General features: G+C 39.9%; 1 protein-coding gene across 8 annotated transcripts in view; it reads left to right on the top strand.

Moving 5' to 3' along the window:
* The window catches only part of RBMS3 (RNA binding motif single stranded interacting protein 3), a 1223284-nt gene that overhangs the window by 719624 nt on the left and 485303 nt on the right, over positions 1 to 18357 (top strand). For all 8 annotated transcript variants that reach the window (XM_038740837.1, XM_038740835.1, XM_038740836.1 and 5 more), the window contains one exon: positions 16344 to 16402. In XM_038740837.1, the coding sequence (XP_038596765.1) occupies positions 16344 to 16402 (59 nt within the window). The remainder of the gene's footprint in view (positions 1 to 16343; positions 16403 to 18357) is intronic.

The following is an 18357-nucleotide window of genomic DNA, read 5'->3' as shown; positions in this document are numbered from 1 at the left end:
TAATGAAGCTATTGTTAAGTGATTGAATGCTTGAGAGATTAATATCTTGGTGTGCTGGCATGTTGGTTCATTCCAGCCAAATTTAACAGTGAAACCTAGTTAAGTAAGCAACAGTCTGAATGGCATGACAGCCATAAAACACATAAGCAGAACCCCGCACCCACAATTTAAATAATTATGGGATTGGAACATTCTGACTCTCTAACATCCATGATTTCAGAAGTTACTGCACTACATTTTTAACTCTCTTGGCAGTTTGGACATTTGCTTAATTGGTTTGTATTTACTGACTATACAAATACCATATAGTTTGTCAGTGGACCTTGATTCACTGTACAGTTCCTAGATATTGCGTTGAGGCTGGATTTGATTGAGGTCTTGAAGCCCTTAGTCACATTTTCTATGGAACAGTCAAATATCCAAAATGCCTGGCAAATAATTAGCCCAAATCTTTAGGGGAAATTTAGCCAAACCCAAGGGTAATGTTAAAAACTTTAAATTAAAAGAACCAACATATGTCCCTAGTCTCCCTGACAGGTCTCCATTGGGATTAAATGGTCCAGGTCAGATCAACTGTGAGGCTAAACAGCTTTTGAGGTGAGGCCCAAGCATTCCTTTGTGTGGGGTTTTTCTTTGTTCCAGTTTAATACGTCCATAAAAAAAAATCCCCATATGATACCAATCATGCTGCATACTGACCCTGCCCAAACATGGTGGCTAATAAACTTTATATTGGCAAGGGGAGAAACAAAAAGCCTTCAGGTGATACTGTATTCACTCCCAGCACTTGAACGCAGTAATCGGTATGGCGTTTATCCACTACTTGTGATTCTACTAACTTTTGAGGCATATCTGCACCGTTGTTGCTAAAAATAAATCATCCAGTTTCCAGACATGGGGTGACTTATGTAGATTTGATTTCCTTTAAACACTTGAATGGCCCATTTTCCTAAGCTTGGAAATAAATTGGCCACTATAGAAGGAGAAGGCAAACGAGTTAAAGGCTTGGTTTTCTCAGAAACCCGAGCCACCCTCCATGAGGGTCCTGGAGTCTGGAGAAGACCCTCCATGAGGGTCCTGGAGTCTGGGGAGGAGCACCTGATAGCCAAGGGGATTCTTCCTGACTGAATAACCCCACCAAGTAGAAGCTGCACTTCACAGGAACAGAGAGAGGCCAGCAACTCTGTGCCATTGGCATTGAGCCCCTGCCAAGGCTCCACAGATAGGGCCTTGAAGGTCAAGGTGGGCCCTCCCCCCTACTTACATCATGGGGAAAAAGCAGCTGCCCTAAGATCCCCCAGGAGTGGACTCCTCTACCTCCATTACTTTGTTATTGTTGGGAATTGGGTGGCGACTCGTCTACAGGCAGCCCCGGGATCTCGTCCTTTATTCCTTTACTTTAAAAAAAAAACTTCTATTACTTTTCGATGTTGAATTTCACAACCAGATAGGCATGTTTTACAGACAAGAAGAACAGTGAACCCTAAAATTGTTCCGTAGACATTAAATTGTCTGAATTTTAATGTTGCGTTTTTATCCTACTTAATCTCCCAAGGTTTCTTGATATAGCTTTCTATTTCATTAGAGTGAACTGTCCAGGTAGTAGAATTTAGTAGCGGCATTCAGCTCTGCTGTCTCTTCTGAGGATAGGGTCTATCAGATGCTGTTTGGTAAGTAATTTCAGTGTTCTTCATACTGGGAAGCCGATAATATTCACCTGCATGTGTTCGTAGGTGTGCGCTTCTAGGGTACAGAAACGAAAGAATTGGAGATTCAAATACTTTTAATAATATGCTCAGTCTCTAGCATTGGAACAGGTCCTCTGACACAAACTTTGAGATTCCTTGTTAACTCTCCAAATATGAGTACATATAAAAGACTGAACAGGACCAAACCTAGGGCAGATCCTTTCCTTGCTTTGCTGATGTGGTCAGCCATAGAACATCTATGAGACGTCTGGCTAAAATATTCTTGGCAGTGGAAAGCAATGATATTCCTCAGTAGGTTCCAGTTGGCTCTTTCACCTTTCTTCTTGAAGATGACAAAGATTACAGTGGTGTCTTTGGAGTCTTATGATATTTCTTCAGGGTTCCATACGTTGAGGACGATCTCTTTACAACTACTGCTTTATACAGTTTTATAAACTCCATAGTATTCATAGAGCTACACATATCAGAATTGTGACTCTGTAAATGTTGGGTTAGTAATGAATATCCTTGGTTATATTTAGATTTTAATGGGTGTAAGCAGGTACTTAATCTTGGTTAATCTTGGTGGTTCTTTAGGCCTATTTTCAGACCAAAAAGCTATTCCGAATCTGCGAAATGGTCCGTTATTTGTATTTTTGCACATATGCATCAGGGCACAGTCATCAGGATGCAACAGTCCCAGGCCTAGTGGGGAGAGCATAGGCCTCTGAGACAGAGGTCATGGGTTCCAAATAATTAATTAATTCGTGGTGGTATTTGTTAAGCGCTTACTCTGTGTCAAGCACCGTTCTAAGCACTGGGGTAATAATAATAATAATAATACTAATGTTGGCATTTGTTAAGTGCTTGCTATGTACAAAACACTGTTCTAAGTGCTGGGGAGGTTACAAGGTGATCAGGTTGTCCCACAGGGGACTCACAGTTTTAATCCCCATTTTACAGATGAGGTAACTGAGGCCCAGAGAAGTGAAGTGACTTGCCCAAAGTCACACAGCTGACAATTGGCGGAGCCGGGATTTGAACCCATAGCCTCCGACTCCAAAGCCCGGGCTCTTCCCACTGAGCCACGCTGCCTTGCTAATCTTGGTTCGGCTAATCTTGGTTGCCTGCTCTGTGGCTTTGCACAAGTCACTTCCCTTTTCTGTGCCTTGTTTTCCTCATCTGTAGAATGGGGATGAAATACCTGCTCTCCCTCATACTTAGACTCGGAGCCCCAGGTGGGTCAGGGATTTTGTCAGCCCCAATTATCTTGTCTCTACCCCAGTGGTTGGCACCTAGTAAGTGCTTAATAAAGCGCTTAGGAAGTACACACTCATGTAATCTCTCTATGTGTATATAATATGCACGTGTTCTGTGTATATAACATACACATACACATGTATAGAAATACACACTCATGTGTATATAACAAATGATGTAGTTATTGTTTTGTACTGAGTGACCAAAGGTGGACATTAAAGGTTCTCCTATTTTTAGCAGCAACAGTTTTAATAATCCTTTGTATTATTTTTAGTACTCCTTTGAATACAACAATTAAGTCTTCCACATAACCCCAACCTTCGAATATCCCATTTAATTGCTCCTAACTGGTGTCTATATCGATCTCTCCCAGGTTTAGGCACTATCTTTTGTAGGATACCTGAAAACCCAACCTGCTTTAGCACCTTTATAATTCCACCTAAAGTCCCTCCGGAGTCCAGGAACAAGAGGCACTAACCTCCTTAGTTTCTCAGTTTGCCCTCCACCCATTTGTCCCAAGATAACATTCACCAGGATCCTGGAGCTGTCTTCCGTACTGGAGAACCTCATTTGCATCCTCCCCCTTGTTTGGAATTTGGTTTAGAGGACCAAGCTTCCAAACCTGGCTAGGATTGTTGAAGGGGCTAGATTGAATCCATCCCACCCTCACCCTCAATCCTAGAGGCAAGCTTCCAATCTCGGCCTGGGTGGTGTGACCGTCTTCAGAGTGTTCTTGACTCTGCCATGGGCCTGATGGAGATTTTTTTTACCTTGATATTCCTTTACCTTCCATTGTTCTCTTCCCTGTGCTTAGTATAGTGCTCTGCCTTCAGGAGATCTTCAAACAATGAACAAATGCCATTGTTCATTCATTTATTGATGAGAGTAGTCCTATTCCCTGGAGGATGATTCTCAAAATAAAGGGAAACACCCTCACCCCACTCCTTCTGCCTTTTCCTTTGCTGTAACTGAAATTTATTCTGCCCAGGATTCAAATTCTCAAAAAAGATAAAAAAAAACCTACTAGACTACACAAAGCCCGCTTCCTGTTATTCTCGCTTATTAATTAATTAATTAATTAATTCATTCAATCATATTTATTTAGCGCTTACTGTGTGCAGAGCACTGTACTAAGCACTTGGGAAGTACAAGTCGGCAACATATAGAGACTATCTCTCCCCAACAACGGGCTCACAGTCTAGAAGGGGGAGACAGACAACAGAACAAAACATGTAGACGGGTGTTAAAATAGTCAGAACAAATAGAATTAAAGCTATATGCACAACATTAACAAAATAAATAGTAAATATGTATAAGTAAAATCAATAGAGTAATAAATCTGTATAAATATATATACAGGTGATGTGGGGAGGGAAAGGAGGTAGGGCAGGGTGGGTGGGGAGGAGGAAAGGAAAAAGGGGGCTCAGTCTGGGAAGGCTCCTGGAGGAGGTGAGCACTCAGTAATCGCTAGCCAGTCCGTGTGAAGTCCATGTGCAGCCCTAGCTGTATTCATCCAACAAATAATTCTAGTTCCCCTTGGCATGGGGATTCTTTGGTAAGGAGGGTATGCTCAGGTAGGTTTTATAAGCATGCAGGTATGACACCATTATAGTCCTTGAATTGGTATTCCTGTATGCTGACAAATATTCTATCTGGACTTATCTATACTCCATCCTTGGCACCTTTCCCACATTCTATAGGTGGCATACATTTAAGGTGTGAAAATGTAGACCAATACATTGGAATTACATCTTGTTCATTTTTGCTATCATATTGGGCACATAATTTGCAACCAAATATTTAACTGTAACTGTCCCTTACGATATAGTCTCCTTCTGTATGTACTTGGCAAGAAACGAATATGGAATTGTTCCAGATTTTGTGTGTACCGGCTGGACTTACCTGAGACTGATTGTTTTTCTGTTGTAGGAACTATATTCTGTTCTTCTTCTCTGTTAAATGAAAACCCTGGTAGGCACCAGCAATTATGGATTTTCTCAACTCTGCCTTGATCAATCAATCAATCAATCAATCAATCGTATTTATTGAGCACTTACTATGTGCAGAGCACTGTACTAAGCGCTTGGGAAGTACAAATTGGCAACACATAGAGACAGTCCCTACCCCACAGTGGGCTCATTGATAGAGACCTGAGACTGTTGGGGAACTAAGACAACTGGAAAATTTCTTGGAACAGCAAGGATTATTGAGTAGTTTCTGAAGACCAGGAGTATATTATAAAGCAATTGATTGAGTTCTGTTCATTGCTTAAAAAATGATTCACCGTTTCAGGGGTCTTGCAAACCCCAGTTTTAGCCCAGAATTGTGTGTGGTCAGCAACTGTCTCAGGATTTAAGGGGAAAGTGGTTTGAAAACAATTGAAGTAATAATAACAATGATGATTGTGGTATTTGTTAAGCATTACTATTTACCAGCAGTGTTCTAAGCACTGGCATAGATATAAGATAATCGGGTTGGACACAGTCCCTGTCCCAGATAGGGCTCACATTCTTAATTCCCATTTTACAGATGAGGGAACTGAGGCACAGAGGAGTGAGGTGACTTGCCCAAGTTCACACAGCAGACGAGTGGCAGAGCCAGGATTATAACCCAGGTCCTTCGGACTCCCATGTCTTGCTATATCTGCTAAGCCTTGTTGCTTCTCAGTTGCATATGGCTTCTATCACACTAGATGAAATTCAGTTTGGTTGTGGAAATGATGCTTATTGGTGGGCACTAACACCTCAACAGAAACCATTTTTACTGCTCAAAGTTTCAGTATTAGTGAAGGACTGATGACAGGATTTCCACAATCCTATTTACTTCCTCAAACAGCATTCCTGGTGTTGTACCGCATTATAACTAATTCACAGTCTGTTGTGATAATTCTGTTCCTCTGTCCTTCCACTATTTCCTATCCAATTGGCATAATCTGTAATTTATTTTCATTTTTGTCTCCCCCTTTAGACTGTAACCTCCTGGTGAGCAGGGACTGTAGCTACTGTGTTCTACCCTCCCAAGTACTTAGTAACGTGTTTTGCACACATCAAGCTCTCAGTGAATATCATTTATTTATGGATGAACACGTGTTTGTAGTTTGTCTCCCCCTCACCCCCTCGTCCCCCTCTCCATCCCCCCCATCTTACCTCCTTCCCTTCCCCACAGCACCCGTATATATGTATATGTGTTTGTACATATTTAATACTCTATTTATTTATTTATTTTACTTGTACATATCTATTCTATTTATTTTATTTTGTTAGTATGTTTGGTTTTGTTCTCTGTCTCCCCCTTTTAGACTGTGAGCCCACTGTTGGGTAGGGACTGTCTCTATATGTTGCCAATTTGTACTTCCCAAGGGCTTAGTACAGTGCTCTGCACATAGTAAGCGCTCAATAAATACGATTGATGATGATGATGATCAATCAATCAATCAATCGTATTTATTGAGCGCTTACTATGTGCAGAGCACTGTACTAAGCGCTTGGAAAGTACAAATTGGCATCACATAGAGACAGTCCCTACCCGATAGTGGGCTCACAGTCTAAAATGATGATGATGATGATGATGTAGTAGAGTTGACTGTCAATTTCCCAAATTCTGGAAAATGTGTAAGGGACAGGGAAGACCATTTTCATTTGAAGAAAGGGAATAAGGCCAGAAGAATTAAAATACTTTGCTCCAAAGGTCATGCAGTGAGTTTGTGGCAGAGCTGGCGTGAAAACTAAAATCACTTGTATTATTCCTTCTATCTTCAACTTTTCAACTTAAAAATGTTCCAGTGGCCACTTCTCTACATCATATGGTTACATTGGTTGCTGTATTTTCACCAGTGACAAAAGTTACCAATAACTCTAGAGAGCGCTTTCATTTTAGCAAGCTCACATTAAAACGAATTGAAATTAGGACTTTGGGTTACAGTACAACTTGGTAGAACTCATAAGTGTTCGGCTGAGGCAACTAGTGTTTACCATGAGAGTGCTTCCTCTCGATTGGCCCGGAAGTCTACCTGATTGATAATTTCCACCAAGATTTTAATCACTAGGAGTTAAAGACAAGCAATGAAGAGGCCACCACTTGTGCAGCATTTGTTTTTTACATCTTATTTGCATGTGAATGGACACTGTGGAAAGCACATTTGGAAAATCAGTTTGTGAACAAAATGAAAATCATATAACCTGCAAAGGGGAATTTTAGCTAAATACTTTGACTCATTATGATCAGGTTTAAATATATTAAACATCTTTGCATTTCAGGGCATAGATTATCAGCACTTTTCAGGGATTTATCTTTTGCTGCAGTTGATTTTTCTTCTGATTATTATCATGTGACAGCACTCTGAAGCTCTCTGTATCTGGGAGTGACAATACATATCTAAAGATGCCTGCCTCAATGCATCTTTCTACCTCTTTAAGGGGCTAATTAAAAATGTCTTACATAGCTGGTCTAAGTAACAGAGGTTAAGCAGTTTCTTGTTTAGATACCTGAGACAGTAAGAAAAATAAAAATTGCAGAGGGACATAAATCTCAATTAATCTCTTCCTGCTCCTCTTTATCCCTGTTGAGTTTCCTGATCTTGAGAATATTTTTCAGTCACATCAGAATGAGGGAAAGCTTTTTTAAAGGCATTTTTAGAGCCGTTAAGCAAATACTCTGAAGTTTACAGTATAGAGGTAGTAGTCTTGATCTCTAGAAAGATAATTGAGTAAATCTGAGCTTGTATTTGATTTTGGAATGAAGGATTGTTTTAGAAATAAAATGTAATGAACCACTCACTGATGCACTTTAAATAATGCGTATAAAGATGATAGTATATAAAATTTTCCTAAAAACTGGCACAAACTGGAGAAAAGGATGATTAAAACATAAAGTTATTCTTAGCCTTAGTTCTGAAATGATAGTGTAACCCACTGGAGCAAAGTAATACTTCTAATGAGAAGAAGATTCCCTATTAGAATGCTAATGGTTTCTATAATAATGAAATCTCAAGGCATCAGTAGCTGTATAATGAACCCAAAGAACATGAAGCGTTTGTGAATGTGGGAGCCCTGTTCACACATGTGGGTTAAGCAACTTTTTCATCTTTTATTTCTGTGATAATCTAAGCCAGGGGTCCCATTTTTGCCCTCCTGCTGTGTGCACCAGCAGGAAAATAATATTCCTAAACTTGGTGACTGGAAAGATGAATCATTACTGAGACACACAGTGGGCTAAAAATAAAAATGACCAGAATATAATTTTGATCTGTAATTTATTTTCATTTTTGTCTCCCCCTTTAGACTGTAACCTCCTAGTGAGCAGGGACTGTAGCTACTGTGTTCTACCCTCCCAAGTACTTAGTAACGTGTTTTGCACACATCAAGCTCTCAGTGAATGACCAGAATATAATTTTGATTAAGTTGTGGAAGTCCTGTTTCTAAAATTTGGGATTTTATTTTCTGTGGGTGAAATAGTAGAGACTAGAACCTGGGAAATGATCAACTTCAAAATAACCCAAACCTCAAGTTCCATGATAAAACCTTCCGGGCCTGAGAAAGTACTGCACACTTGCTCACTAGCTCCAGGGTAAATTTTCATTATTTGTTTAACAGTCATCAGCCCAATGAACCATGTCTGACCAGCATGATAGTGTGTGAAGGTAGAACAAATACAACCTCCAATCATTTTAATCCTGTTATGTGAGTTCGGAGCCTCAAATTAAGATTCTTCCCAACTAAATTGATCAGTACCTGTGATTTATTGAGGGTTTACTGAGTGTGATGTATTGTAATTGACATATGGAAGAGTGCCACATGAGCACATCATGTTGCCTACCCTCAAAGAGCTTTAAATCTAGTGGAGCAGTCAGACAAAATTTATTTATAAGTAATGAGAGCTGAAGAAAGAGTGGGTTTTATTTTTTTAAGCACTTACTCTTCGCCAAACGCTGTGCTTAAGCACTGGGATAGCTAATCAGACCAGACACAGTCCTGTCCCACATGGGGCTCGCGGTTTAGTGGAGAGCAGGTATTTAATCTCCATTTTACAGATGGGGAATCTGAGGCACAGGTAAATTAAGTTACTTTCACAATATCATATGGCAGGCCAGGGGGATTAAAACTCATGTCCTCTCATTCATTCAGTCGTATTTATTGAGCACTTGCTGTGTGAAAAGCACTGTACTAAGAGCTTGGAAAGTACAATTTGAGACAATCCCTACTGTGCTCTTTTCACTAGGCATTGAGCAAATATGCAACAATAGAGTAAATAATTGACTATATATATATACATACACATGTACATAACTTTTGAGGGTATGCATAAAATGCATAAGTAATGACTGGATGTTGAGTTGAAATGACTAGGGTGTTGTGAAGTAATTGGAGAAGGCTTCCTGTGTGAAATGATCTGGTGGACGGGTAGATGGGGAGCTTGGAAGAAGCAAAATGGGTCATTGGGAAAGTAGTGAGTCAAGGAACTGATATCCAAGATTACATGTCTGCTTGATGCAGCATAAGATGGGAAACCATTGGGGGTTTTAGGGAGAGAAGGGATTGGATGAATGCCAAGCGCCATTTCAAGAAGAAATTCGTTCAGCTGGGTCTGTATAGACGGGAAGGGTTAAAGTTTGGGAGCATTGAGACTAGCAAGGTGGCTGATAGAGCCACCATAGTATGCCAAGTACTTTCATTCATTCATTCATTCAATTGTATTTATTGAGCACTTACTGTGTGCAGAGCACTGTACTAAGCGCTTGGAAAGTACAAGTTGGCAACATATACAGACGGTCCCTACCCAACAGCGGGCTCAAACTTGAGCCATGGTGTTAGCATTTTGGGTCGAGTGGAAGGGATGGATGGGAAATGTAAAGGCAGTAATAACAAGCTGTAACCGTTGATTAAATGTGAAAATTGAATGACAGGGAGAGATTGAGGATTATACCAAAGCTGAGGGCTTCTGGGGCAGAAAGGAGGGTTGGAAATGAGGAGGAATGGGTTTAGGAATGATGTTTAAAAGTTCTGTTTTAGACCTATTGAGTTTGGGGTGTCAGGGCATCAAGCTGAAGAATGTCACTGAGGAGTTATGGGAAAGGGGGAGAATGGGAAGTAGAAAGACAAAAGGGAGAGGAAGAAGTGTGAACCCTAAGTTTTGACTGCACTGCAGAATGCTTTTGTGTGTGTGGCGGGGCTGTGGTATTTGTTAAGTGCTCACTACGAGCCAGGCACTGTGCTAAGTCACGAGGGTAGATACAAGCTAGTCAGGTTGGATACAGTCCCTGTCCCACCTGGGGCTCTCAGCCTTATTCCCCATTTTACAGATGAAGTTGCTAAGGCACAGAGAAGTCAAGTGGCATGCCCAAGGTCATATAGCTGACAAGTGGAGGGGTCAGAATTAGAACCCAGGTCCTTCTAACTCCCAGTCCCATGCTCAATCCATTAGGCAATATTGCTTCTTTGTTGAATCTTCACAGTTGCCAACATCACCCCTGTAGCTAAAGGATTTTTCTCCTGGCCAAATTTTCTCATCTTTGCCCTTTTATTTGGTCGGAAAAGAACCCTAAATAGTGATGTCTGAGCACCTTCTTCAGGAAAAAGATGGCAAAGAGGTAACAAAATCAGGATTTATTCTTATTCCTCCTTATTTTTTGTCCTCTAGTCAGTTTTCCCTTAACCCAGAACTTGCAGGATGCAGATTCCCACAGATTTCTCTTTATTCTATGATAGTTCATGAAATAGGAGAAGCAGTGTGGCCTAGTGAAAAGAGCACGTCCTGAGAGCCAGAGGAACTGGGTTCTGATCCCAGCTCCTCCTTGTCTGCTGTGCGACCTTGGGCGAGTCACAACTTCCCTGTGCCACAGTTACTTCATCTGTAAAATGGGGGTTAAGACTTTGAGCCCCAGTGGGACATGAACTGTATTCAGCCTGATTACCTTTCATCTACCCCTGTGCTTAGAACAGTTCCTGGCACACAGCAAAGATAACCAAATAACAAAACAATAGCTCCGCTACTCTCTTTTTTAAATTAGTATTTGTTAAGCACTCACTGTGTATCAAGCACTGTTCTAAGTGCAGAGGTAGATACACGTTTATCAGGTGGGTAAATCATTTAACTTCTCTGTGCTTCAGTTTTCTCAACTATAAAATGGGTTTTCAATACCTGTTCTCCCTCCTACTTAGACTGTGAGCCCCATGTCAGGCAGGGACTGTGTCTGACCAGTATCTACCCCAACATTTAGACAGTGCTCGACACATAGTATGTGCTTAACAAATACTCTAATATTTAAGGCGGTGATTACTCTAGGCTCCACTTAACAGAAATTCTTTTGTTAAGTTAAGCTAATTGGGATGTGCAAAGTTTTGTGTATTCTAATAGCCATGGTCCCCAGTTTTCTTTCAGTAGTGTGAAAATGCCACAATTTTGTTACACTTTTAAATTGGTTATATATGCTCAACGTCAAACTTTGCTGTTTCCTCAGCATTTTTCTGTGAATTCTCAAACTCCAATGATTTCTGTTAGTTTTACCCATTATATTCCAAACCCTAAATTCCAGTATTCTCCAATCATTTTATTTCCCAGAATCCTGTTAAAATACTTTGATAAAAGAGAAAGAGGAATACAGATACGTAGTATTTGTTACATATGAATAAATGAAAGCAGACAGTACAGATATTTTACTTAAAATTATACAGTAAGTGTATGGCTGAACAGGAACTAGAATATGGGCTATAGAGTCCTTGCTTATTACCCTCAGAAATGGATTACTTTATTTTATCTCTAAACATCATTTGTCCATTTCATTTAAAGTTAACAGTGTGATGGGCCTACTAAGTGGGTATATAAATAGAGCTGAAATGTTGACAGGGACTTGCTGTCTTCTCTAACCTAGTTTTTATCTAATTTTGTGTACTGCATGCCACAATATGTAGATTATCCAAGCATTTCATATTCAACCAAGCGATGAAGTTGGGCTGTACATCAATATGTGTACCTTGCTTTGAAATGGCTTTTGAATTAAGATATGGAAACATCTATAACTCAAAATTAGATTTGTTTCACAGTTATTCCACCTTATTTCTTTTTTACTATGCTTCTGCAGATAAAGGTAGATTATTTTTATATATCTATTTCATTGAGGATTATCTTTTTTCTTTATGAATTATTTAAAAGAAATGGAGAAGGTCTTTATCAGAGGTGTTTCCTTGAATGCTGCATTGCTTAAAAACAAGTAAGAACATTTTTTTCACATAGTGGGTGGTAATTATAGAACTCACTTGCTCTGGAAGTTTTATGTGCAAAAACTACAAATAGGTTCAAGGAGATGGAGAAATCTTGAAGGAGGAATTTTTAGAAAATGTGAAAGTAGGATGTAACACATTATATCCTTAACCGTGCAATAATAATAATATTGGATTTGTTAAGCGCTTACTATGTACCAGGCACCATACTAAGCACTGGAGTAGATACAAGCAAATCAAGTTGGATGCAGTCCCTGTCCCACTTGGGGCTCACATTCTCATTCCCCATTTTACAGATGAGGTAACTGAGGCCCAGAGAAGTCAAGTGACTTGCCCAAGGTGGCACAGCAGACAAGTGGTGCAACGGGGATTAGAATCCTTGCCATTCTGACGCCTAGGCTCATAATTTTTCCACTATGCCATGCTGTTTCTCACATTGTGAGGCCACCTTCTAGACTGTGAGCCCGTTGTTGGGTAGGGAACGTCTCTATATGTTGCCAACTTGTACTTCCCAAGCGCTTAGTAAAGTGCTCGGCACAGAGCAAGCGCTCAATAAATACGATTGAATAAATGAGTGAATGTCTCACCAAGCATCTCTGGGTGCTACTGAGTGGCCTAGTATTGTTTTTAAATGATTCTTCCTATGATCCTCCTAAAAGCAAACCTTTTGATTATGGAATTTGATTGTAGACTGTAAGACTGTAGACTGTAAGATGGTTGTGGGCAGGGAACACATATATTGTGCTCCCCCGAGTGCTTCATACCATTCTGAGCCCAGAATAAGCTCTCAAAAAATGACATTGATTGGATACTAGACTGTGAGCCCACTGTTGGGTAGGGACCATCTGTATATGTTGCCAACTTGGACTTCCCAAGCGCTTAGTACAGTGCTCTGCACACAGTAAGCGCTCAATAAATATGATTGAATGAATAAATATTAAGAACCCGTTTCCCATCAGTAATTTCCTAGAGCATTTAGAACTTGTAGTAATTGAACCAGTTGCCCCGACATTTTAGATTTTTGTGCTCTCCCATTCAGACTGTGCATAAGTTATCTCGATTATAATCACCCCTGAGTTTGTGATACCTGTAGTGGTTTTGATATCTGGTGAACACCGCTAAAATCTCCTCTGTGGCTTGGTTTTCGATCATTTATGGAGTTCATTCAGTCAATTGATGGTATTTATTAAGTGCTTACTTTGTGCAGAGTACATTGCTAAATGCTTGGTAGAGTACAATAGAGTCAGTAGATATGATCCCCACCCAAAGTTTTCTTCCTTCAATCTACATTCTCTGAACCCATGGCCATTTTTTTTTTTCCTGACAAGCACTGCTGACTAATTGAGGGGAAATACCATCAGGTAATTTCAGTGCATTTTGACCTTGTCCAAGAGTCAGAGTTGAGAAAATGTATTTAAATGCTAGAGAGAGATGGGGGATTCCTAGGACTTTCTAAATTTAGAAGACAAGTTTTACTTTCCAAAATAGGGAAACGTTAAAAAAAAGAATTGATGAATCATATGAAAATAAATAAATTTAAGGAGTTTGGACAAAAACACTTGGATATTTTGCAGGAGTTACTGGGTTCAGATTTTCAAGAGGCTACTGTTTAGAAATAACTGGTTTCCTGTTTGGTCATATTTGAATATAAAATATGAAATCTGGTCATTTCTAAATTGAAGTTGGCTGCTAACACATGACAAGATGGTGTACCTAGCGGATAGAGCACGGGCCTGGAAATCAGAGGGACCTGGATTCGAATTCCAGCCCTGCCACCTGTCTGCTGTGTGATCTTGGGCAAGTCACTTCACTTCTGTGTGCCTCAGTTACCTCATCTGTAAAATGGAGGTTATGACTTTGAGCCCCAAGTGGGACAGGGACGGTGTCCAACCTGATAAGTTTGTATCTACCCCAGAGTTTGGTACAGTGCTTGGCACACAGTTAGCACTTAAAAAATGCCTTAAAAACAAAACAAACAAACAAAAAAATGAGGGGGGCCTTGTGAGTCCCTGGTGTCCAGAAAAGAAATACTGAGTAAGGTGGACAGGATGGATGGAGTTTGGGGAAGTGGGTGAAGAGGCCATATAGGTAATATGCATCATTCAAATAAGTTTCTAGGAATTGTGGATGGGCATGGACAAGGGGAAGAGGAGTGGGGAGTGTCCTACGTGTCATTTTTAAATACCTGTAAGGCATTCCACAGTAGAATGGTTCACAGTGCACACACATTTTTGAGGCGCATATTACATCCGTATCGCATGACACAAGTGTATGCATTTCATTTATTCCACGCCTCCACAAATAGATTCAAGACTCAGAAAAATTGGAAGCCACATAGTGAGTAGTTTAGGTTTAAATACAGAGACTACTTTTAGCCTCATTCTCTGCTGTTTTGCTGCTCTATGCTTCTCTCCAGCATTTGTATTGCCAAAAGAAGGCAGCTTCTGTTGCTGAACATACTACTTGTTCCAAAGGTTTTTTTCAAAATTTGACCATTTTCAGGACTTAACTTTATTTCACTGTTTGATAATATTAGCCATTGCATTGGCTAATAGTATTTGGAAAATATAAGGAAAGTAAGTATCTTATTATCCTTTGGTTTGTCGTTTACATTAAGGAGATGTAACTTTATTAGTATAAGTTGGTGGCTTTTCTGAGCAATGAAAATGAAATATGATCTGTGCATAATGTGCCTGTTTTCCAAAATGAAAACACAGCTCGGGCATGACTTGATAACCAAATGTGTATTTCAGTCATCCTTCTCCTGTGCTTAAAGCATGACCTAGTTTTGTGGAATAACATTTAATGCACCAAGTTATAACTGAGCCATGAAATGAAATCCCAGCATCCAGGGTCTAGACAGAATGTAGGCTGTGTCATATATTCCTCGTTGTGTTATGCTATTTGAAATACTGCTGTTTAAGTCCTCATAATATTCAAGTTACCTCACAAAACTCAAACCGTAACTACAGATTAAGAAAATGTGTAAAATTGGAATGCAGCCATATAATCAGCTACTTACAATTTATATTTGATTTTTGTGTCTGCCTTTTGCTTGATATTTTAGCATATCAAATTTGATTTTAAAAGCTACTATTCTTATAATGCTAATTCAACATACCAAAGCCTCTCCCTGCTTTTAAACTTCCTTGTTGCCATCTTTCTAAAAATGGTCTTGCAGTTTTGGGGAATGTGTGTACAGGCACATTTAATTCTGAATGCTGCTATTTCACGCCAGAAAGTGCGTTACACGTAGAAAAGGACACATTTTGAGAAGCTTGCAAACTGAAATGTGATAATCGGTCATTAGAGCTTCTATAAGAAAAGGTTTTAGCTTTACAATTTTAAATTCTAACCCAATTTGAAAGTGTATTTCCAAATGCAGTGTAGAAGTGAGCCAGTAATATCTAATGTGCTTTGACCAACTACTATGGGCAGGACAATGTATTTCCTGTCCTTAAGCTTCTCCCTTGTCATAAATTAGGGACTTTTGGAAGATAAATGAAGATGGCCTAGTGGGTTCTAATTCCAGTTCAGCCATTTATCTGCTTTATGATCTTGGGCAAGTCACAGCTTCTCTGTACCTCAGTTTATTCAACTGTAACATGGGGATTCTCCTCCTACTTAGACCGTGAGTCCTATGTGGGACAGAGACTGTGTCCAGCGTGATTAACTTTTATTACCCCAGGACTTAGAACAGTGCTTGACACATAGTAAATGCTTAATAAATACAATAATAGTATTAATAATAACAATAAGCCTTCTAGGTCACAGATATGGGCATTTTCTGTGGTTTCTGGGAATTATATTTCAATAGAGTGTTGTAAATGCCAAAATCTAAAAGAAATGGTTTAACTATAGTTAAAAAGTTTATCTATCGTCTCCCCTAAATGGCACAATGTAGGTGCTCAGTAAATCCTATTGATGACTACAATGATGCTCTAAAGCATTTAGCTCTACAGAACTAAAGAAAGAGGCCATCAGGGTATGATGTATGATTGCACTATCCAAGCGCTTAGTACAGTGCTCTGCACACAGTAAGTGCTCTATAAATATGATTGAATGAATGAATTAATTCAGATTGTTTTGGGGTTATTGCTACTCAGTTTTTATCTTGTAATTGGAAAGTTCCCATTGACCTTAAAAAAAAACCCAATAAAATTCATATTTTTTCTTTTAGGTATGGGAAAATTGTATCCACAAAGGCAATTCTTGACAAAAACACGAATCAGTGCAAGGGTAAGTGAAAAAAGATATCTTTTTTGTTATGTCTGTGTGTCTGTCTCATTGGTTGATTGATTGCTCTTCTATTGCAGAAATTCATGCTCTGGTTTCACCCTCAGTGTCATGTGCAGTATATTGCCAACCTATTTAATAATGCCAATGATTTGATGAGTTATATTTTCAGTAACATTGCTCATCAATTTTTTTCATTAACAAAATGAAATTCACAAATCAGAGCAAGTATCAAACTGCTTCAGCAGAAAGCTAAATTACCCACTAACCACATTGTGTCATTTGATTTTTGAATGATATCATCAGTGATGCAAATTGATTTCCTATATAGAAATGAGAAACCTTGAGAGTATTCTCCCATGCAAAACATATATTCCTTTTTCTTTTTCTTCTTCAAAGCCTTATGCTGTCAATCTATACCATTTCAGTGCTTACCATGTTCAGAGCACTGTACTAAGTGCTTGGGAGAGTGCAGGCCAACAGAGTTGATAGACATGTTGTCTGCCCACAAGGAGCTTACAGTCCAGAATGGAAGACAAACATTGATATAAATCACTATATCATATTTATTGAGTGCTTACTGTGTGCAGAGCACTGAACTGAGCACTTGGGAGAGTACACTACAACACAGATGATAGACACTTTCCCTGGCCACAGGGCACATACAGTCTAGATGGGGAGACAAGCATTAAAATAATTTATGGATGTGTACATAAGTACTGTGGCACTGAAGGTGGGGTGATTATCGAGTTCTCAGAGGGTAAGATAAAAGTGCATAGGCAAAGCAGAAGGGAAAAAGGAGTAAGGGAAAAGAAGACAATCTGGGAAAGCTTAATGGAGGAGAGGTGATTTTCATAAGACTTTGAAGATGGGGAGGGTGGTAATCTGTCATATATGGGAGGGGAGAGAGTTTCATGTCAGAGGGAAGATGTGAGTAAGGAGTAAGGATAGATGAGATTCAGGTACTGTGAATGTTAGAGTCAAACATGCGGCTTGGGTTACAACAGGACATCAGAAGGGAGCAAGCTGATTAAGTTCATGAAAACCTATTTTAAGAAGTTTCTGTTTGGGGGTGGATGGGCAATCACGGGAGGAACTTGAGAGTGGAGAGAAGTGGATGGAACTTTTTTTGGAAAAATGATCCAGGCAACACAGTGGAGTGGGGAGTGACAGAAGGCAGGGAAATTAGCGAGGAGGCTGTAGTAGCTAAGAAGGGATATGATAAGTACTTGGGTCAACATAGTAGCAGTTTGGAGAGGAAAGGGTGGATTTTAGCGATGTTGTAAAGGTGAAACCAACAGGATTTGGTGATGGGTTGCATATATGGGTTGAATAAGAGAGATGAATCAAGAATAATACTGAAGGTATGGGCTTGTGAGAGAAGGAGGATGGTGTAATTGTCTACAGTGTTGGGAAGACAGATTTGGGGTGGGAAGATGAAGACTACTATTTAGGATAAATTTAATTTGCGATGTCAGCAGGACATCCAGATAGGGATGTTCTGCAGATAGGAGGAATCGCAAGATTGCAGAGAAGGAGAGAGATCAGGGATGGAGAGGTAGATTTGGGAATCGTCTGCATAAAGATTGTAGTTGAAATAAAGATTGTAGTTGAAATAATGGGAACAAATTAGCTCTGCAAGGGAGTGGGTGGAGATGGAGAATAGAAGGGGACCCAGAACTGAGCTCTGAGGGACTCCCACTCTGAGGGTGGGAGGCCGAGGAGGAGCCAGTGAAAAAGACTGAGAAGTAACATGACCTAGTGAATAGAGCACAGGCCTAGGAGTGAGAAGGACATGGGTTCTATTCCCAGTTCAGCCACTTGTCAGCTGTGTGACCTTGGGCAAGTCACTTAACTTCTCTGCACCTCAGTCACCTCATCTGTACATTGGGGATTATGACTGTGAGCCCCATGTGGGACAGGGACTGTGTCCACCTCAGTATGCTTGTATCCACCCC

This window comes from Tachyglossus aculeatus, chromosome 2, assembly GCF_015852505.1.
Source record: "Tachyglossus aculeatus isolate mTacAcu1 chromosome 2, mTacAcu1.pri, whole genome shotgun sequence".
NCBI classification, from domain to species: domain Eukaryota; kingdom Metazoa; phylum Chordata; class Mammalia; order Monotremata; family Tachyglossidae; genus Tachyglossus; species Tachyglossus aculeatus.
This window is presented reverse-complemented; position numbering and strand designations above follow the sequence as displayed.